Source organism: Penicillium malachiteum (genome assembly GCF_028827825.1).
Source record: "Penicillium malachiteum strain IBT 17515 chromosome Unknown utg000005l:1.0-9002435.0:326005.0-9005861.0, whole genome shotgun sequence".
Lineage (NCBI taxonomy): Eukaryota > Fungi > Ascomycota > Eurotiomycetes > Eurotiales > Aspergillaceae > Penicillium > Penicillium malachiteum.
In genome coordinates, this window is record NW_026643099.1 from 4936083 (window position 1) to 4952615 (window position 16533).

At 47.1% G+C, this 16533-nt stretch overlaps 10 protein-coding genes across 10 annotated transcripts; 6 read left to right on the forward strand and 4 right to left on the reverse strand.

The window, feature by feature from the left end:
* Window positions 1-461: 461 nt before the first annotated feature.
* Window positions 462-1048, forward strand: N7483_011849 (uncharacterized protein; the record flags this gene model as incomplete). Its single annotated transcript, XM_057095276.1, has 2 exons — window positions 462-500; window positions 530-1048. 2 exons carry the CDS (start codon window positions 462-464, stop codon window positions 1046-1048), a joined length of 558 nt encoding a protein of 185 aa, XP_056941247.1.
* A 1631-nt stretch (window positions 1049-2679) lies between these two features.
* Window positions 2680-3370, forward strand: N7483_011850 (Rpp14/Pop5 family protein; the record flags this gene model as incomplete). The annotated part of the gene is made up of 2 exons (XM_057095277.1): window positions 2680-2932; window positions 2994-3370. 2 exons carry the CDS (start codon window positions 2680-2682, stop codon window positions 3368-3370), a joined length of 630 nt encoding a protein of 209 aa, XP_056941248.1.
* A 150-nt stretch (window positions 3371-3520) lies between these two features.
* On the reverse strand, window positions 3521-4696 carry N7483_011851 (GTPase GPN2; the record flags this gene model as incomplete). The annotated part of the gene is made up of 3 exons (XM_057095278.1): window positions 3521-4183; window positions 4241-4341; window positions 4408-4696. The coding sequence occupies 3 exons, from the start codon at window positions 4694-4696 to the stop codon at window positions 3521-3523; spliced, it is 1053 nt and encodes a 350-aa protein (XP_056941249.1).
* A 212-nt stretch (window positions 4697-4908) lies between these two features.
* N7483_011852 (WD40 repeat domain-containing protein) lies at window positions 4909-6132 on the forward strand (the record flags this gene model as incomplete). Its single annotated transcript, XM_057095279.1, has 3 exons — window positions 4909-4921; window positions 4978-5233; window positions 5316-6132. The coding sequence occupies 3 exons, from the start codon at window positions 4909-4911 to the stop codon at window positions 6130-6132; spliced, it is 1086 nt and encodes a 361-aa protein (XP_056941250.1).
* Window positions 6133-6380: 248 nt separating this feature from the next.
* Window positions 6381-7259, reverse strand: N7483_011853 (ribose-5-phosphate isomerase RKI1; the record flags this gene model as incomplete). The annotated part of the gene is made up of 2 exons (XM_057095280.1): window positions 6381-6817; window positions 6884-7259. The coding sequence occupies 2 exons, from the start codon at window positions 7257-7259 to the stop codon at window positions 6381-6383; spliced, it is 813 nt and encodes a 270-aa protein (XP_056941251.1).
* A 1527-nt stretch (window positions 7260-8786) lies between these two features.
* On the forward strand, window positions 8787-10526 carry N7483_011854 (NEDD8-activating enzyme E1 regulatory subunit; the record flags this gene model as incomplete). Its single annotated transcript, XM_057095281.1, has 2 exons — window positions 8787-9161; window positions 9222-10526. 2 exons carry the CDS (start codon window positions 8787-8789, stop codon window positions 10524-10526), a joined length of 1680 nt encoding a protein of 559 aa, XP_056941252.1.
* Window positions 10527-10824: 298 nt separating this feature from the next.
* On the reverse strand, window positions 10825-12254 carry N7483_011855 (tRNA-splicing endonuclease subunit SEN54 family protein; the record flags this gene model as incomplete). Its single annotated transcript, XM_057095282.1, has 3 exons — window positions 10825-11276; window positions 11331-12079; window positions 12142-12254. 3 exons carry the CDS (start codon window positions 12252-12254, stop codon window positions 10825-10827), a joined length of 1314 nt encoding a protein of 437 aa, XP_056941253.1.
* Window positions 12255-12423: 169 nt separating this feature from the next.
* On the forward strand, window positions 12424-12725 carry N7483_011856 (uncharacterized protein; the record flags this gene model as incomplete). The annotated part of the gene is made up of 2 exons (XM_057095283.1): window positions 12424-12474; window positions 12537-12725. 2 exons carry the CDS (start codon window positions 12424-12426, stop codon window positions 12723-12725), a joined length of 240 nt encoding a protein of 79 aa, XP_056941254.1.
* Window positions 12726-13427: 702 nt separating this feature from the next.
* Window positions 13428-14798, reverse strand: N7483_011857 (arrestin C-terminal domain-containing protein; the record flags this gene model as incomplete). The annotated part of the gene is made up of 3 exons (XM_057095284.1): window positions 13428-13670; window positions 13730-14614; window positions 14721-14798. 3 exons carry the CDS (start codon window positions 14796-14798, stop codon window positions 13428-13430), a joined length of 1206 nt encoding a protein of 401 aa, XP_056941255.1.
* Window positions 14799-15635: 837 nt separating this feature from the next.
* On the forward strand, window positions 15636-16304 carry N7483_011858 (putative DNA polymerase delta subunit 4; the record flags this gene model as incomplete). The annotated part of the gene is made up of 3 exons (XM_057095285.1): window positions 15636-15981; window positions 16044-16111; window positions 16164-16304. 3 exons carry the CDS (start codon window positions 15636-15638, stop codon window positions 16302-16304), a joined length of 555 nt encoding a protein of 184 aa, XP_056941256.1.
* Window positions 16305-16533: the final 229 nt, after the last annotated feature.

Here is a 16533-nt window from a genome sequence, read left to right on the forward strand (position 1 = left end):
GGAAAGAGGAATGGAAAGTCCAGACTACTGCCAATTTGGTTCAAGAGGGCGATGTTACCTGTCTTTTGCAAGGAGCATCACAACCAAAGATTGTCAGGTTATGCAATGATCACTTCACAGTAATCTCAGCGGCTGTGATGCCCCAGCAAATTGAAGGAGAAAAGATCGATGACCCGCCAAAAAAAGGACACGATGTGACTGAACTGTGGGATATGCTTTTGACATGGAGCTTTCTTTTGGTTGATGTAGAGCCAGAGTCAGAAGAATCTCGGCTGGGTTTGATTAACAAGGTACCGGGATTTCAAGAATTACCCAGTGGACCCCATTCAAGGTCATGTCAAATTGTGTCCGTTATAGTAGATATTGCTGTGGGCACAGAAAGGGACTTGAATGAACGTTCAAAGAGCAAAGCATTGAAACGAATCCTTGAACAAACTGGAATAAGTGCTCCAATCATCGAAATGTTCCAGACCGCAGCTCAGATTCCGGACCTTATGGAAGTGTATTAATAGAAGTTGTTGCTCAACAGCAAGGCGAAAGTGGTGATGTCTCCGAAGAAGTGGTCAAAGCAGCAGCGGAGAATATTGGGGATTATGGACTGCAAGTGATGAATCTCTTGTTCGAACATCAAGGACAGAGCCTTCCAGTTTCTGAGCAAGTGGTTCAGGCAGCAGCAGCAAATACAGGAGAAAGTTGTGAGCAAATTCTCGAATGCCTATTTGAGCGTCGGTGCCTTCTCATATCCGAAGAAGTCCTCAAGGCAGCAGCAGCAAATACCGGTTGTTATTATAACGCCGCTCGACTCATGGCTGCACTCCTCAGACGACAAGAGCGGGGCCTCTTAACATCCGAAGAAGTTCTGAAGGCAGCTGCAGCAAATACTGGCAGTTTTACCCCTGAAGTCATGGAGGTACTCCTCAAATATCAAGAGCCAGAGCAAGAAAGCCTAATATCTGACGAAGTACTCAAGATAGCGGCAGCAAATACTAACTATCGTGCTCATGAAATCAGGGCTATACTTCTCAGACGACGAGAGCGGGCCTCTTAATACCTGAAGAAGTTCTGAAGGCAGCTGCGGCAAATCATGAAATTTATACCCGTCAAATCATAGATGTACTCTTCAAATATCAAGAGCCAGAGCAGAGAAAGCCTAATATCTAAAGAAGTGAGATAGCTAAACCACATAGATGCTCTAATCTCCCACGTCTCATGATGGTACTCCTCGAACGACAAGAGCCCCAGCAAGGCCGTCTAGAATCTGAAGAAGTTCTGAAGGCAGCTGCAGCAAATGCGAGCAATGATGCCTCTTAAATCATAGATGTACTCCTCCAACGAAGAATGGTAGAGCAACACCGCGTCATATCTTCAAAGGTGAGCAGTAAATACTGGGAAATCCGCGAAATGGATGATGAACAGTATTTTTGATCACCAAGGGAAGGGTCTCCTGGTCTCAGAAGAATTATTGAAAGCAGCAGCAACTGGAAAAATTGTGTCAAAGAAGTCGCAAAAAATCCCAATTGGGGGGATATGTTCGATGTTCTATTCCAAAGGTGAGGTGAAAGCGTTCCACTATTCAAAGAGGTGTTGAAGGCAGCAGCAGAGAATATCGGTGAAGATGAACCTAGAATTATGGAAATGCTCTGTCAAAAGAGAGAAGACCTTTTGATGCCCGTGTTGCAGAAGGAAGTTCAACTTCCTATCAACTGGCCATATCAACTGCCAGTGGCCATTTGATTCAGGCAAACATTAGGTGAATAGGCCAACGGTCTTCTGAAGGGAACACCGCCTGTATCTTCACACCCCTCTATACATAGAATAATCAATGTACTTCGTGACAGACCAAACCTCCTTTCCCAAGTATAATATATCGAACATTATCTTCAACGGTCTGAAGAGCCCATCGGAGCGGCAGTAATGAAGACCGGGGGGCGGGGCATCACACATAATCATGGAAGTACTCTTGGAACACTGAGGCGATAGTTAAATAGCACTTGCGCTGAGAAATTTCGTTTAATTGTACCTACCTAGATAGTGACCTCGGGAGGACCTCCTGGGAGGGTAACGTAGTGATGTGTAATCAGAATACACGTGTAGAGACAGCGTACCTACCTACCTAGGTAGGTAGGAAGACACCTGGACATACAATAACAACACCAAACCATATATTAGACGTGTGGAATGACCCCCTAGGGTCCGATCGGAGAGGTGTAAGAATGTGTATTCCTAACTAGTGCACAGCGACACTATATGGCGCGGTATCGTACATGAAGACATCCGATATAGGATGTCCTTCCAAGGTTTAAATGGAAAGCTGTCTGTATTTTTAGTATTCGTGATTTGATCACTGCCGAAAAGGTCCCTGGCTGTCAATGCAAGGCCTCTGATCAACCAGAGGTCCAGAGCAGGGAGATGTATGCATGGACAACATGGCATTCAATAAGCCGCCGATTCCATGATCAGTAGCATTTTCTTTCAGCTTATATGATTTGTCCCGACTTGTCCAGACGGGAATCCATTATTTTGAATTGGAGAAGAGGATGCTGGGTGATGCTAGAGCCTAGGTACCCAAGCCCAGATTCAACTTGACGATGACGGATAAGCCTTATCGCACCTCTTATCGCATCAACTCTTTTTCACCTCAACTCCACCAATTTTCTAACCCACATATCCCTCAACACAATGGTCCGCTTAAAGAACCGCTACCTCCTAATCGATATCCTGTATCCGGATCCTTCAACATGGCCTTCATCAAAATCCGATTCTAAATCCAAAGTCACGTCCACAACAAACGCGCAGTTAGCGATCCACTCACCTACATCCGATGCGCTGACAGCGGGACTTCTTGCGAAGATGATTCGCGAAGAAGTCAGTGAGCTATACGGAGATTATGGTGTCGGGAAGCTTGGTGGTGCGACTGCCGGTGGTATTAATGGTATGTTATATCAACTTTGCTTGCCTCGCATTGCATGCGCTAATAAGCTTTGGTCATCCAGTTAAATACCTCTCCCCTGCGACCTCAACTGCTATCCTTCGTTGTCCTCGTGCCTCGTTTCGTCTGGTCTGGTCTGCCCTTACATATATGTCCCATGTCCCTGCTCCAGGTGGTGATGTAGGACAAAAGCGGCCAAATGGAGGCCGAGAAAGACCTTGCGTGTTCCGCGTTCTCAGAGTATCTGGTACTATGAAGAAGGCTGAGGAGGAAGCCATTCGCCGAGCCAGAAGGGAGATTGTGCGCGTGAGAGGGGTTGAGGAGAAGGGTGTTCTTGGAGATTTAATTTCTGGAACATCTACAGCCGGAGAGAAGGAGAATGTTATGGACAGCATTATGGATGATAGCGAAGATGATATGGCCATCGACGAAGATGACTGATTTCGGTTCATTTTCAGATAAAAAGAATTTTATGACTAGGCTTGTCTGTATGATTAATGATACCCCTACTGAATATCCACATGGATTATGCGATATTATACATTGAATCTATATTTTCATTATATGGACATACCTTCATAAATTGCATTTCTATTGCTTGCGATGCACTTTCACCCCACTGTCTGGCATAGGTCCATTCCAATCAGCCAATTCTTCATCCTCGTGGAAATCATCCGGATCACCGTTAGCAGCTTTATGCGCTTCATCGCGCATCCGAGCCTCATCCTCCAACTGTTGTCTTTCCATCTCATCGTACTGATCTTTTGAGTCAAGCCATCTCTCCTGCACATCCCGTACATCCGAATGGCCCAGCCCTTCTCGCACTGCAACCTGCCAGATAGTATCATTGGCTCCCTCTGCAGGTCCAAAGGCATATCCAGACGCACGGTCAATGGCGTGAAGTAGACTCATCATGCTCTTTTTATCTTCGACGGCCAGCGTTTCGAAGGAGACGAGTCCGAATTCCTCAACAAGATTGATGATGGCTTCGTTCAGAGCGCTGAACTTGGAGTTTGCAAGGCGCGTGGATTCGGCTTCTAGGTGCGGTAGGAGATAGGTGAGGTCCTGAACCTCGGTATAGTAGTCTAGGTTGAAGGGGAGGTCGTTGTAGTTGGAGAGATTGTCGATTTTGGTGAGGACATTGAGATGTGGGAGGTCGAGTTGGAGCATAGCGCGGAGGGAAAGAAGAAGAGCGGAGATATACATTGATGGGAGTGTTAATGTGTACGAGTCAACGAGATGAATCACTATCAACTGTATATATAGCTGGTCAGTGAAATGCATTTGAGTCTGGAGAACAAAGTGACTAACCCGATAGCCCATCTTTTGAATTCGATAGAACATGTTCCGTAGAGATGAGTGATGTGTAAAAAGCTCTACCTGTCCAGGGCAGTCGAAAAGAACATAATCATCTATTGAAAACATGATTAACATACAAGCTTCTGAGACTTAAATTGGTTCTGCAAGTAAAGACAAACCTCCAAGCTCTTTGAGCCCATCTTCCAACCAAGAGAAATTCTCCTCCAACTCCTCGAGTGCATATAACGTAGCTCCGTTGGGACCAAGATGGTCCTCGTCCATAATCTCCTCGAGCGTTACAAGGTCGCGCACGTCCAGCGCGCACGGATATGAAGTCTTGTCGTTGGCGGGGTCAAGATTGACGATAGAGCACTTCCGGCCGATAGCACCAAGGAATTGATGCATACCATTGCAATATGTGGATTTTCCAGCTCCCGGGGGGCCGATGACCAGCTGAGCGAAAGGCATACTGGCGGCAGTAGATGGAGTAAGAGAAGACCAAGAAATTCAAAGCGTGTAGGTCACAGATTACAGCTTCAAATCGAAGATCTTTTTTTTCTTATCAAGCAAAGCGCGGGGAATGGGCGGTCTCCGTTGGCAGAAAAGCAACGGTGTAAAGCTGCAGCCGAACGGAGATCTCCAGGGCTGCTTCTTGTCATAGCACTCATAGCCTGCCCAAGATGTCGTCATCTAGTGAGTGGAAGTCAAATCCCGTAATCTCTATCACCCAAATCGCTAACATGCTCTAGATCAATTCACCGTCGCGTCTCCGCCAACAGATGCTATCTCCGCCTTGAAGTTCTCACCCGAGGCCGAATCGACGCGCATCGTTGTATCGTCTTGGGATAAGAACGTGTACCTTTATGACCTGCGAGATGAGAATGGCACAGTGGGAGAAGGAAAGCTTTTACAGAAATTCGAGCACCGAGCGCCAGTGCTAGATGTGTGCTTTGGCGATAATGAGAATGAGATTTATACTGCTGGATTGGATTGGGATGTACGCAAGTGAGTGGACCAACGGAGCTTTGGAATAGCTTCAAGCTATGCGAAGATTCTTCTACTGACTAACTACTGACGAAATTTATAGAATTGATATGAATACCGGCCAACAAACCGTGCTGAGTAGCCACGAAGCCGGCGTCCGCAGTGTTGTCTACAGCCCTGAGCATTCAATCGTCATCTCTGGCTCTTGGGACTCAACACTGCATGTGCACCGCACCGATGGCGGCCCCGATACCGAATCCCAACCCGCCGTTGTCTCGCTTCCCTCGAAACCCTTCTCCATTTCCCTCACATCCACCAAGCTGGTTGTCGCTATGGCATCTCGCGCCCTGCATATCTACGACCTGAAGGCGTTAGCCCTTCTCACCGCACAGGCGGATAGCGAAAGTACCAACGGTAACGGGTTGGAGATCGAGCCATGGCAACGACGTGAAAGCAGCTTGAAGTTCATGACCCGTTGTGTTGCTTGTATGCCCGGGGATATGGGATATGCTTCGTCCAGCATTGAAGGACGTGTTGCGGTGGAGTGGTTCGACCCTTCGCCTGAATCACAGGCGCGCAAGTACGCCTTCAAATGCCATCGTCAAACTAGCGAGGATGGATTTGATGTTGTGTACCCGGTCAATGCGCTCGCCTTCCACCCTGTTCATGGATCATTTGCGTCGGGTGGTGGTGATGGTGTTGTCGCACTGTGGGATGGAATTGCCAAGAGACGTATTCGTCAATACCAGAAGTATCCTTCCAGCATCGCAGCTGTTGGTTTTAGCAGCAACGGCAAGTATCTGGCCGTTGGTGTGAGCCCTGGATTTGAGGATGGCAAGGACGAGGTCTCAGAAGGAGTAGTTAAGCTCTTTGTACGCGAGCTTGGTGAGACGGAGGCTAAGGGCAAGGGTGCTAAATAGATGCAACCAAACTGATAGCTTGGGGATGAGAAACAATGTGGAGTCTTTGATACCAACACGATCAAATCTAATGAGACAATTGAATCGCAAAAATCCTAAAAAAATTCGATTACTATCTTTTCATCTCTAGTCCCCTTTCTATGAGAATCAGGGAAACAATCTTGGTATCATCTGTGCAGTGTATAGGTCGTCAAACAAATCGAAATCCAACATGGGAAAATAAACCAGTATCTAGTTTAATCCACTCTTTAAGAGGCCTTGCGCACCGAGACAGAGCCATCGGGCATACCGAAGTAAGCCGCAACAGGGCGCTGGCCGCCAACACCACCGGCGGCGGTAGCCTGAGGACCGGTCAAACCGGAGAAGATACCAACATCGAGGACACCGACAATCTCCTTAATCTTGTTTGATAGCTCGTTGACCTCCCAGACACCATCCTTGCCAGAGACCTTGCCCGCGGCGACATCAGACTGGGTCAGCATGACAGGGAAAGGAGCATCAATAAGGAAGAAGTCCTGATCCGTCTTGCGAGGGCCCTCCTTCTCATCGGGGTTGGTGCGAATAACAGGATTGACACTACCGAGCTCCTTAAGCTTGTTCAGGACGCGGTAAGCCGCCATGGGAGCGACCTCGATGGGGATATATTTCCAGTTAGTGAGGAGACGAGACTGGAGCTTGCGGGAGTCTGAATTCCAGTAAAAAAAAGTTAGCATTCGTCACAAAACATAAACAAAGTATAAGAATAACCCACCAGCAACGCAAATAAACTCCTTAGCCTGCATAGCAACCAGCTTCTCCTGGAAAAGACAAGCACCGCCACCCTTAATACAGTTCAGGTCATCATCGACCTCATCGGCGCCGTCGAAAGCCACATCCAGAACGGTGCCAGCGGGGATAGCATCAAACTCAACAGCAGTCAAGCCAGCGGTGATAATTAGCTGACGAGACTGGTAACCGGTTGGAACGTAGCGAGTGGCACTTGTATCAACGCCGAGGGCCTTGATAGCCTCGACAACGTAGACAATGGTGGTGCCGCTACCAATACCGACCCAGCGGGCATCCTTGGGGTAGTGGTTGGCGACAGCTGTCTGAGCAGCAGCGCGCTTAGCGGCTTCGACGTCGGACATGGTTGATAGGAATTGGACTCGAGGGAGATATAGAGAAGGAGTGGGTAAGTGAGATCGCGCGCAAAAAGAAGATTCAAGTTGGCGGGGCAAGAAGCTCGGAAGGGAGAGTCGGGAAGAGAAAAAAGGTGTGCGGAGGAGCCGTGGACCCATGGGCAAGGCAGTCAATGTTTAAATAAATCCCGCTTTGCTTTGCGCTTTTTTCTAACTTGGTATTTTTGGATTTGAACTACACTATAGCGTCATTGGCGTCGGGTGAGAGTGTGGGGTTTTGGAAAGTTGGGGAAATGGACTTGGACGTCTAGAGTGACCGGTGTACTCTATAGTATAATGGAGTAGTCTTAAAGTATTCCCTATGATTCAACATTTTCCTCTTTACAATTTGAGCTATTTATTCAGAATCGATCAACTTGTATCTCATATAAACCATTATTTACATAAAATATGATTCGGAGGACGGCCCGCCGTGTATACTCTGCACACCTGGACTCTATTACAGGTTTAGTGCCTGTACTGCATATGGATATGGTGGGGTTGCGGGATTGCGGAAGGTCTATGCACCACATCAGAAAGGAAATACCAAGCGCTGTTCTATTTCATCAAATATTATAGACTCTGCTATATCCATGGATATGAAGTAGTATTTAGTGTTGATATGCAACATTTGAAGCTCAAATGCCAACCCAACTTCATTCGTCTGATCTCCCAGTACTGCTTATGATGATGCTTGAAATGATGCAATGATGCAATGAGGCTTACAATGGTATATCTAATATTTATTAATAAAAAACATTTTGAAGATTCTTATGGCTCAAATTACTGTAAATATACACAGGATAATGATGCTGTAAAGCTCAGGAGTGTTTAAATGTTGTGGGTAATAACAATATGCTAGCTAGTATACTCTGTAGTCAGTTGACTAGGTATGATGCGTCGTTATGTCTATGGAGTGGAGTTTAGCTAGGGGGGTTCAAGTTTGTGCAAAAATAGTCCACGGGTACATGTATACTACTCCAAGTTGCATAGTCTACAATTAAAATTTGGAAATAATCTGATTTATCTTTCTCGCAGAGTTGAGTTGGAGATTTTGTAGAATTTTGTGATAATTTTGTTCCGTCTGATGCTGTACACTACTCCGTACTTCACATCTAGTTAAGATATCTAGCATCTACAGGCTTCATGAAATAATAATCTCTTTAAAATACCTTCTCACTCTTGATACAGTCTTAGCAAAAGTAAAACAAAGAATTAATTCATCACAATATCTGCTTTATCTCTGAATAAACATTGTTCAAATAATTTATGCCTTGACCATTAGGCAACGAAATGATGGCCCACTGCTTAGTCAAAGCGGTGCAGCGAGTCAGCGACAACATGCAACTCATTCCTTTACAATCATCGCGCAAGTAAGAGTGAAGGCATCTTGAGTGAAGGGAAGCTTTGGATCAAGGAATCTGAGTGATTAAAATTGTGAAGAAAACTCTTCAATTCTCTCATCCCCAACGCTAAAAATCCAACCACCTCACAACCATGACCAGCTCCTTCCCCGCGGCCTTGTCTGGCCCAACATCAAAGGAACGGAAATATGATCGTCAACTCCGATTGTGGGCAGCCACAGGACAGCAAGCCTTGGAAGATGCGCGAGTTTTGCTGGTTAACTCTGACGGTCCTCTCGGCTCCAGCAGCACCGGTGTTGCGGGCATTGCAGGTGTGGAGACGCTCAAGAACCTGGTTCTACCAGGCATCGGTGGATTTACCATCGTGGACCAGGCAATCGTCACTGAGGCGGATCTGGGAGTGAACTTTTTCCTAGAGGAGGAGTCTCTCGGAAAGTCCCGTGCAGATGAGACTTGCCGACTGCTACGAGAGTTGAATCCTGACGTGCAGGGATATTCCTACTCCAAGGTATGTAGTGTTCATTATTCCTTGCGATTACATGTATGGATATTCTAACTTTTCTGCTAGTCAATTACGGATCTTCTCACAGATCTAAATTTTCTTCCTCGACACAAGTTGGTCATCATCTCCGGTCCAACTAAACGCTCCACTCTGGATCTACTCTGCCAGAAAGCCCAGGAACTAGAGATCCCTGTACTGTACTTGCACTCAATTGGTTTCTGTGTGACATTCTCATTGCAACTACCTACTGAGTTCCCAATTGTGGAGACTCATCCAGACCCAGAGTCAACACAAGATCTGCGTCTCTTGAACCCATGGCCCGAACTCACTACCGCTGTGGCTTCCCTGGGAGACCTTGAGAGTATGGATGATCACCAGCATGGCCACATTCCCTACATTCTTCTTCTTCTCCGCTCCCTCGACCAATGGAAGCAATCACATGGAGGAAGTGCACCTGATAACTACAAAGAGAAGACCGAGTTCCGCGAATTCGTGCGCTCAAAGACACGCACAAACAACCCCGAAGGAGGAGAAGAGAACTTTGACGAAGCTGTCGCAGCTGTGCTGAAAACCGTATCTCCATTTTCCCTGCGCAGCTCGATCCGCGAGATCTTCGAGATGCCACAATGCCAGCAGTTGAGTGCCGGATCCGCTGATTTCTGGGTTATTGCATCTGCCATTCGAACCTTTTACAACGCACATGGCGTCCTCCCTTTACCAGGTTCATTACCCGATATGAAGGCCCAATCAGCAGATTACGTTGCGTTGCAGAATATCTACAAGAGCAAAGCGCGGAAGGACGTAGAAGAAGTCACGGCAACGATCCGTCAGCTGGAGACAACCCTCGGACGTACGACAGCGATCTTGGAGCGTGAGGTTGAAGTTTTCTGCAAGAATGCAGCCCATATCAAGGTTGTGCGCGGACGGCAAATCCCGCAAGTACGCAGCGATAGTGATGCTACCCTGTTGAAGTCTGTACGGAATGGTCTTCAAATGCCAGAGTCTCTGACCTCGGTTTTCATCGCGTTCCAAATCTTGGATGCTGTTGTTGATGAAATCCAAAGTACACCTGCTTTGAATGAGCGTTCCGTTGATGATGATGGGTTGTGGATCGTGCATAAAGATCGGATCCTGGCCTTGCTGTTACGTGATGACCCTACCCCCATCGACGAGGATACACTGGAGAGTATCGATAATGCGATTCAGGAGGTGCGTCGTGCTGAAGGTGGCGAGTTACACAACATTTCGTCCTTGGCTGGTGGGTTGGTTGCGCAGGAATCACTGAAGGTGTTGACAAGGCAGTATGTGCCTCTGGATAATACTTGTGTGTTCGACGGAGCTAGAAGCCGGAGTGAGATGTATCGGTTTTGAAAGGAATCCGATCTTGCATAAACTACTGATTAGGAGCCATGTCCTTCCTGGGCTTAGAGAATTCCAACGGCTGATTTATGAACTTATGATGCCTCAGAGGCTGAAGATAGCTATTATGAGAAATGAAATACACAGTCTTGGAATCTTCATCACATGTGGTATTTGCATTCATATGTATTGTTTTATGCAATGCACATCTCTGCGCAGCAAAGAATAATTGCGAATTAGATTGACCAAGTTCAGAAATGCAGCGTACATCTTCACTGCTTTTTAGGCATATTTTAAGGTAGATGATTGATCACCGCTTCCTCGGCTTGTAGTTCCCATGCTTCTTTCCTCCACGAGGCGCATTTTTAGAATCATACATCTTCTCCTTTCCAAAGGCAGCATCACCGATGCGCAGGAAACTGCTAACGCCCTGATCCACAACGGCCAAGATGACATTGCGATACCCATGTCGCAAGCGCATATACATCAGTCGTTCCATTTTCTCACCACTGGGCGGCTCAATAGGTGTACCTTGTAGTAAGGCACTTAGTTGTGGGAGAGTCGGGATAGTAGTCTGTTCACGAGTATTGATCACTGCGATACGGAAGTCGGGTGGTGGAAGAGCGCTTCTTTTCACTGAGGTGGAGGGCTTATAGACATGGAAGATTACCCGGAAAGGTGCTATCGTGTCAAGGGGATCTCGCTGCGGTGCGAGAGTTGGGTCATACCATGGGATGAGGCTCATCCTACGGTACACATCGCCTTAAGATAATATCGTCAGCGAAAGTTGAATAACTGTTGAGGGTAGAATCTTACCGTAACTGCGGTGAATACCACATCCCACAAGAGGACCAGCCGCTGGTGAAGCTGTGGAAAAGGGATCATCCATCCAGTCTGAGATACATGATAAAATGCCACTGAGCCCAGGTCCGCGTCGCCTTGGCTCGGTGTACGCGTCTGGCTCATCACCAGTAGTAGGGGTTTCCGGCTTCGCAGAGTCATCCCAACCCGATGCTCTCACAACGGAATATCCCAGCCTTTTGAGGCCTGTGTAAACGGAATATCTCTCCATTGTTAATCCGGCACGTCCCAAGATACACGAGTATGCAGCCTGCAAACTCATTGGAATAGAAAGGTCATTGTCTTCCTCTTCTTCAGTGGTACCTGTCATGGAGGTCGGCCACCTGATATCCAAACTTCCTCTTTCAATCATATAAATTGCTTCTTCGGGTAATAACCAGAGACGATTCCATCGATCTGCCTGTCCAATACCTTGGAATACGGAACCCTTTGCATTTGGGATAGTAATGCAACAATCTGGCGAAACTCCAACACCCTTTCCTGCGTCCTTGGGGGTTTCGACGTAGCCAACTGGGAATGTAGGACCATCCGGCGCATAAATTCCTATGACTCGATTCTTGGTATTGTGAATGCGCGGATGGGCGAGCGCATTGTGCATCGCCTGGCGGGAGGCAGAGAGGACATCGGCCTGGAATTCAGTAGGATTGGGTTCGAAGTCCTTCTCACCACGTTTCGGTAAACTGGTGGATGATGTGTCCGTTAAGCTATAGCAGTAGAGGCCCTTGTTAGCTCATAGTGCTCGAGTGCTGACGTTGAGAGAACGTACAAATTGAGGTGACTCAGTAGACGGAAGTCCTGTGTTTCATCGGACAGATCGGTTTCAATCTGGGATGCTTCCGCCCCAGGGGCGCGAATGGCATCTTCATCTGCATCAGCCATTGTGAGTGTGGAAGGGATGTATGGAGAAGTTATCGAGAAAGTAGCTGCGATGAGATGGAACGAAAATTGGGGCTTATCGATAAGATAAGAGATATTTCTCGGATCTTTGATAACCTTTTCCCCTCCTCATACACTCATACAATCGGAGTTAATCACTTCCAAAGTTTCCATGGACTCCCAAATATCGGACCAGAAGGATTACAATGCTATAATTCCCATAGTATGCTTTTATTTATTTTTATATTTTTGTTATTGGTGGTTGAACTGATTGGATATTGGCAGATAACGCGATCTGTGGAGAATGCGCTTAACACCTTTGGTCCCGACTCAAACCAGTATCAGACTGTTCTCCAGATTCTAAAAGATTTTGTGCGAGATATTGAGAAGGGGAAACTTGAAGGAACTGTCAATGATCAATCACTTGATCCGGATATGCTGAGCGCTGCGATGGGACTTCTTGAGATCAAGTAGCGATTGATTCGAATTTTGGGAATGCATGCCATTCGCCTTGATACCCATTGATACCCATGTCCGCAAATTTTATTCATGTCAGATTTGCATATTGCATCTTGCCAGCGAGCATTTTAACTCTTTATTGGGAACCTGGAATAAATCGGTATTTCAACTTCAAGTTGAAGGTTTCATATTTAGCCTCTTTGTATATTCAGAGGCATTGGTAGTAGCTTCAAATATTCTCGGACTTCAACTTGGATTGAACACAGTGCGGTCTACTAGTACATCGGAGAATTTGTAGGATTAACATATCATATTCGGAAGCATGACCAGCTCTCTAGAAGACACGGAATCAAAACTTGAAAGCAGTGATCAGAAAAAAAATAACAGTTACTGTTCAGGATATCTCGCAACGCCTCGAGACATCAAAAAGCCATCAATACCCCGGATCAGACCCAAATGAAAAAGCTTTGAATGCCATGTAACAAACTCCAAGCTCTATGCAATCATAAGACGTGACAATGATGGAAATAGACTTCCGGATCATGACCAGAACCTCAAATCATAGTCGACGGGGGTGGGATCCCCGAGCTCTGAGGTTTGAGCTGCGGAGCTGGCAATGGCGTGTTCCCTTCCGCATGGATGCGGAGAATCAATTATTACTCTCATCTTGAGAGTATTCGCGTAGGGGTGGTATATAGTAGGAGAAAATCTTTTGTCTCAGTCAATCAAGAGCTTCTTTTGGTTACCAACCATCGCCACACCGATATGACTGAGCGCGTTTGGATCACTAGGCCGGACGATCGATGGCAATGGCAGCATTGGATTATCTGGATTGACGTGTGCTGCGTCTCGCGCCGCTTGCTCAATAGCTTCCATTTCCTCTTTGCAACCCGCGTGGTCCAGCGGACACACCACAATGGGTTGCCTGATGGTAATATCTCGCGCAGATGTTAAGTGGGCCTATGTCGTTGTTAGTTTGAAGCAACGTTAGGCTAAAGTATAAGGATGACAAGACTAACCTTGACAGTGAGATAGTACTCCATTTTATACAAACTGGCAGTGGTGGTGAATCCACTGACACCATACGTAGGGAATGCCGTCCGACTGCGCGGCAAAATGCCCTCTGAGTCCCGCATGTCCTTTGCGGGAAACACCAGGCCCATGTTCGTGAGATAGCCCGATTGGGGTAGCCTGACCCCAATGGAATCGGTTTTCTTAGTCAATGTCTTGACCTTGCGTTGGGGCTCGTCGCCCTCATGATTGTAAATGATCTCCTCGTCAATACCAATGGTAATCTTGTTGATTGTCACCTTACGGGCCTTGCTCATCCAGGCTTGATTTGGTGACAGCTTCACATATACACTGACTGGATCTAGGGGTCCATATGACCATCGGGGTAGTGAGATGGCTAATGTGACCAAATGGTCTGATACTCGTTCTGCTGACTCGGGGCGATTGTACATGCCAAAAGTGGAGAGTGTGTCGTAGCGAGAGATAGGTACGGGGAAGGTGTATTTTCGTTGCTCCGAATGTCCCTGTTGGACTGTCACCACCATCTCGTAGAATGTCTCGGCGGTACGACTGGGCAGTTGCAAGCTTGCTGGAGGGACTCGTCGTGAAGAGTCGCGGCCCCCACGACCAAATGGAATGAATAGTACAAATGGCAAGTCCATAGCGATAACCTCTTCATGTTCCTTTCCAGCAGGACATCTGAACAACAGCATTTCCTTGCCCACGATTTCGTTGGTTTCCTTGCGGGGAGGTGCTAAGCGCTTTTTGGCTACGGAGTCGGCCGTCGGGTGGATGGTCTCGCGACGGAGGAGGGAGATAGTGACCAGGGAGACATTGACTGGCGCTGATATGCCAACACTCGGGCGGATTTCGACTTTACCTTCGATCCTAGGCTGGATAAGGGATTAGTCTCTTTGGCCAATGATCGAGTCTAGGGGATAAGAAAGGACCTGACACTGCCATAATGGCATGATGGCAGGGCGGGAAGAGGGCGCTTACCATCGTCGCAGATATACCAGGATATCCGATCAGGAAATTGCCATTCGCTGGACCTGAAACACGCACAAAGGCGGCCATCTCGATAGCGCTGTTCCGGCACCACCATGGGCACGCGGAGTAGGCGCTTTGAAGTTGTGGGGAACCTGCGAGCTAGACCGGGACACTGTCGCACGGTTCATATGGGTCTGACACCGATTTCCTTTGCAGTTTGTTCGGCTTTGGTGATTGCGTTTCCTGGACTTGATTGAATACGATCGAGATGAATCTGGTAGGAAGGATGGGAGGTCGGGGATAGCAGAGCTTCAGTGTATGTGGGGGGATAGGATGAAGGGTGATTTCCCAGCCCCATTTTACCGCCGAGTAACTTGAGCCTCGATTGCATCATTGAATCTCTTGTTCAAGCGGATGGATTTTAAAACCGTCGAAAATCTAGTTTTATTGTTATTGAGTGAACAATTTAGTTTATGTATTGTCATTGTTCTATAGTCCAAGTTTGAATGTTTATTTCTTTTTTTCCCTCCTAATATTGGGCTTTTTGTGCTTTCCACGTCATTGTGGATGCACCTAATCAGTATTCGGTCTATATTACGCAGCTGGGAAAGACCTGAGAGGATCTCCATCTCCTATTCCCCGAATAATTCACAAAAGAAAAGTTATGAAGCGATATAGTTTATGATATAGATCATCAATATAGATGTAGATCGAACCATGGACGCTCTGACCATATGGAAGAAATGTTTGGCTGGTTGCGGTCTGCGACCTATGACATCGCCGGATCTTGCATTCTTCCATCTTCGACTTGAACTTCAAGTTCCTCTTCAACACCATTGAGAACAAGACCCCAAACACATCCCAATTCAATCCTTCTTGCAATCTGGATCAATACTCTGTATTAATATCCATATCCGTCTTATCATGCCTCCTCGTCGCCGTGCCCCCGCACAGTCCACTCTCGCCTTCGGTGCCCAGTCCCGGATCACAAAGCCCTCAAAAAGCGCCACTACGATAGATAAGGGAAAAGATATTGACTCCCCGTTGACTCAAAAAACCGAAGAATCGATCTCCAATACTCCCGAGCCTCAACATGTGGTGGCCACCGAGCACTCCGCCCCCGCTGTGGCTGAGCTGGTCATGCGCCAACAGACGACGACGGATCGCAGGCCTTCACAAACACCAGAGGAGAAACAAGCGTTGAGGCTCACCTTGAAGGATCTGAATAAATGGTGGAACCAGAAAGAAGGAAAGCCAAAGCCGGTGAAGGGTGAGTTTGGTGGACTTGAATGGAGGCGGTTTGGACCCCACTAACGGCACATTGTACTGCAGTTCATGAGAGTGGCTTGAAGCTGGAGGAAAAGATTCTTCGTAACTTCGACCTCACAGGTCATTATGGGGTATGTTCAAACTTCTTCACCTTGCTCCATCGGAGTGCTGACAAGTTCCTAGCCATGCATCGGGATGAGTCGACTACAACGGTGGCACCGGGCGCAACGAATGGGTCTTAATCCTCCCATTGAGGTTCTGGCAGTGTTACTGAATGGTAATGAGACCAGCGAACGATCGCATATGGAGGAGCTGGTTGACTGAACGAAAACGTGTCCTGCTATATGACTTAAAGTCCTGATGTTTTATGTTGCATGATTAGTACTAAGATACCAATGAAGCTTGTTGGCTTCAACTTCAATCGACCAAGCTCACCATTCATGCTGGATTTTTAATATCGTAGAGATCGCCTTGCCAGTTCCTGACCCCATCCGAACAATTCTGAACTTCGATCCCAGTATGGGTTGTGTCCCACCATATGTATCCACATTAT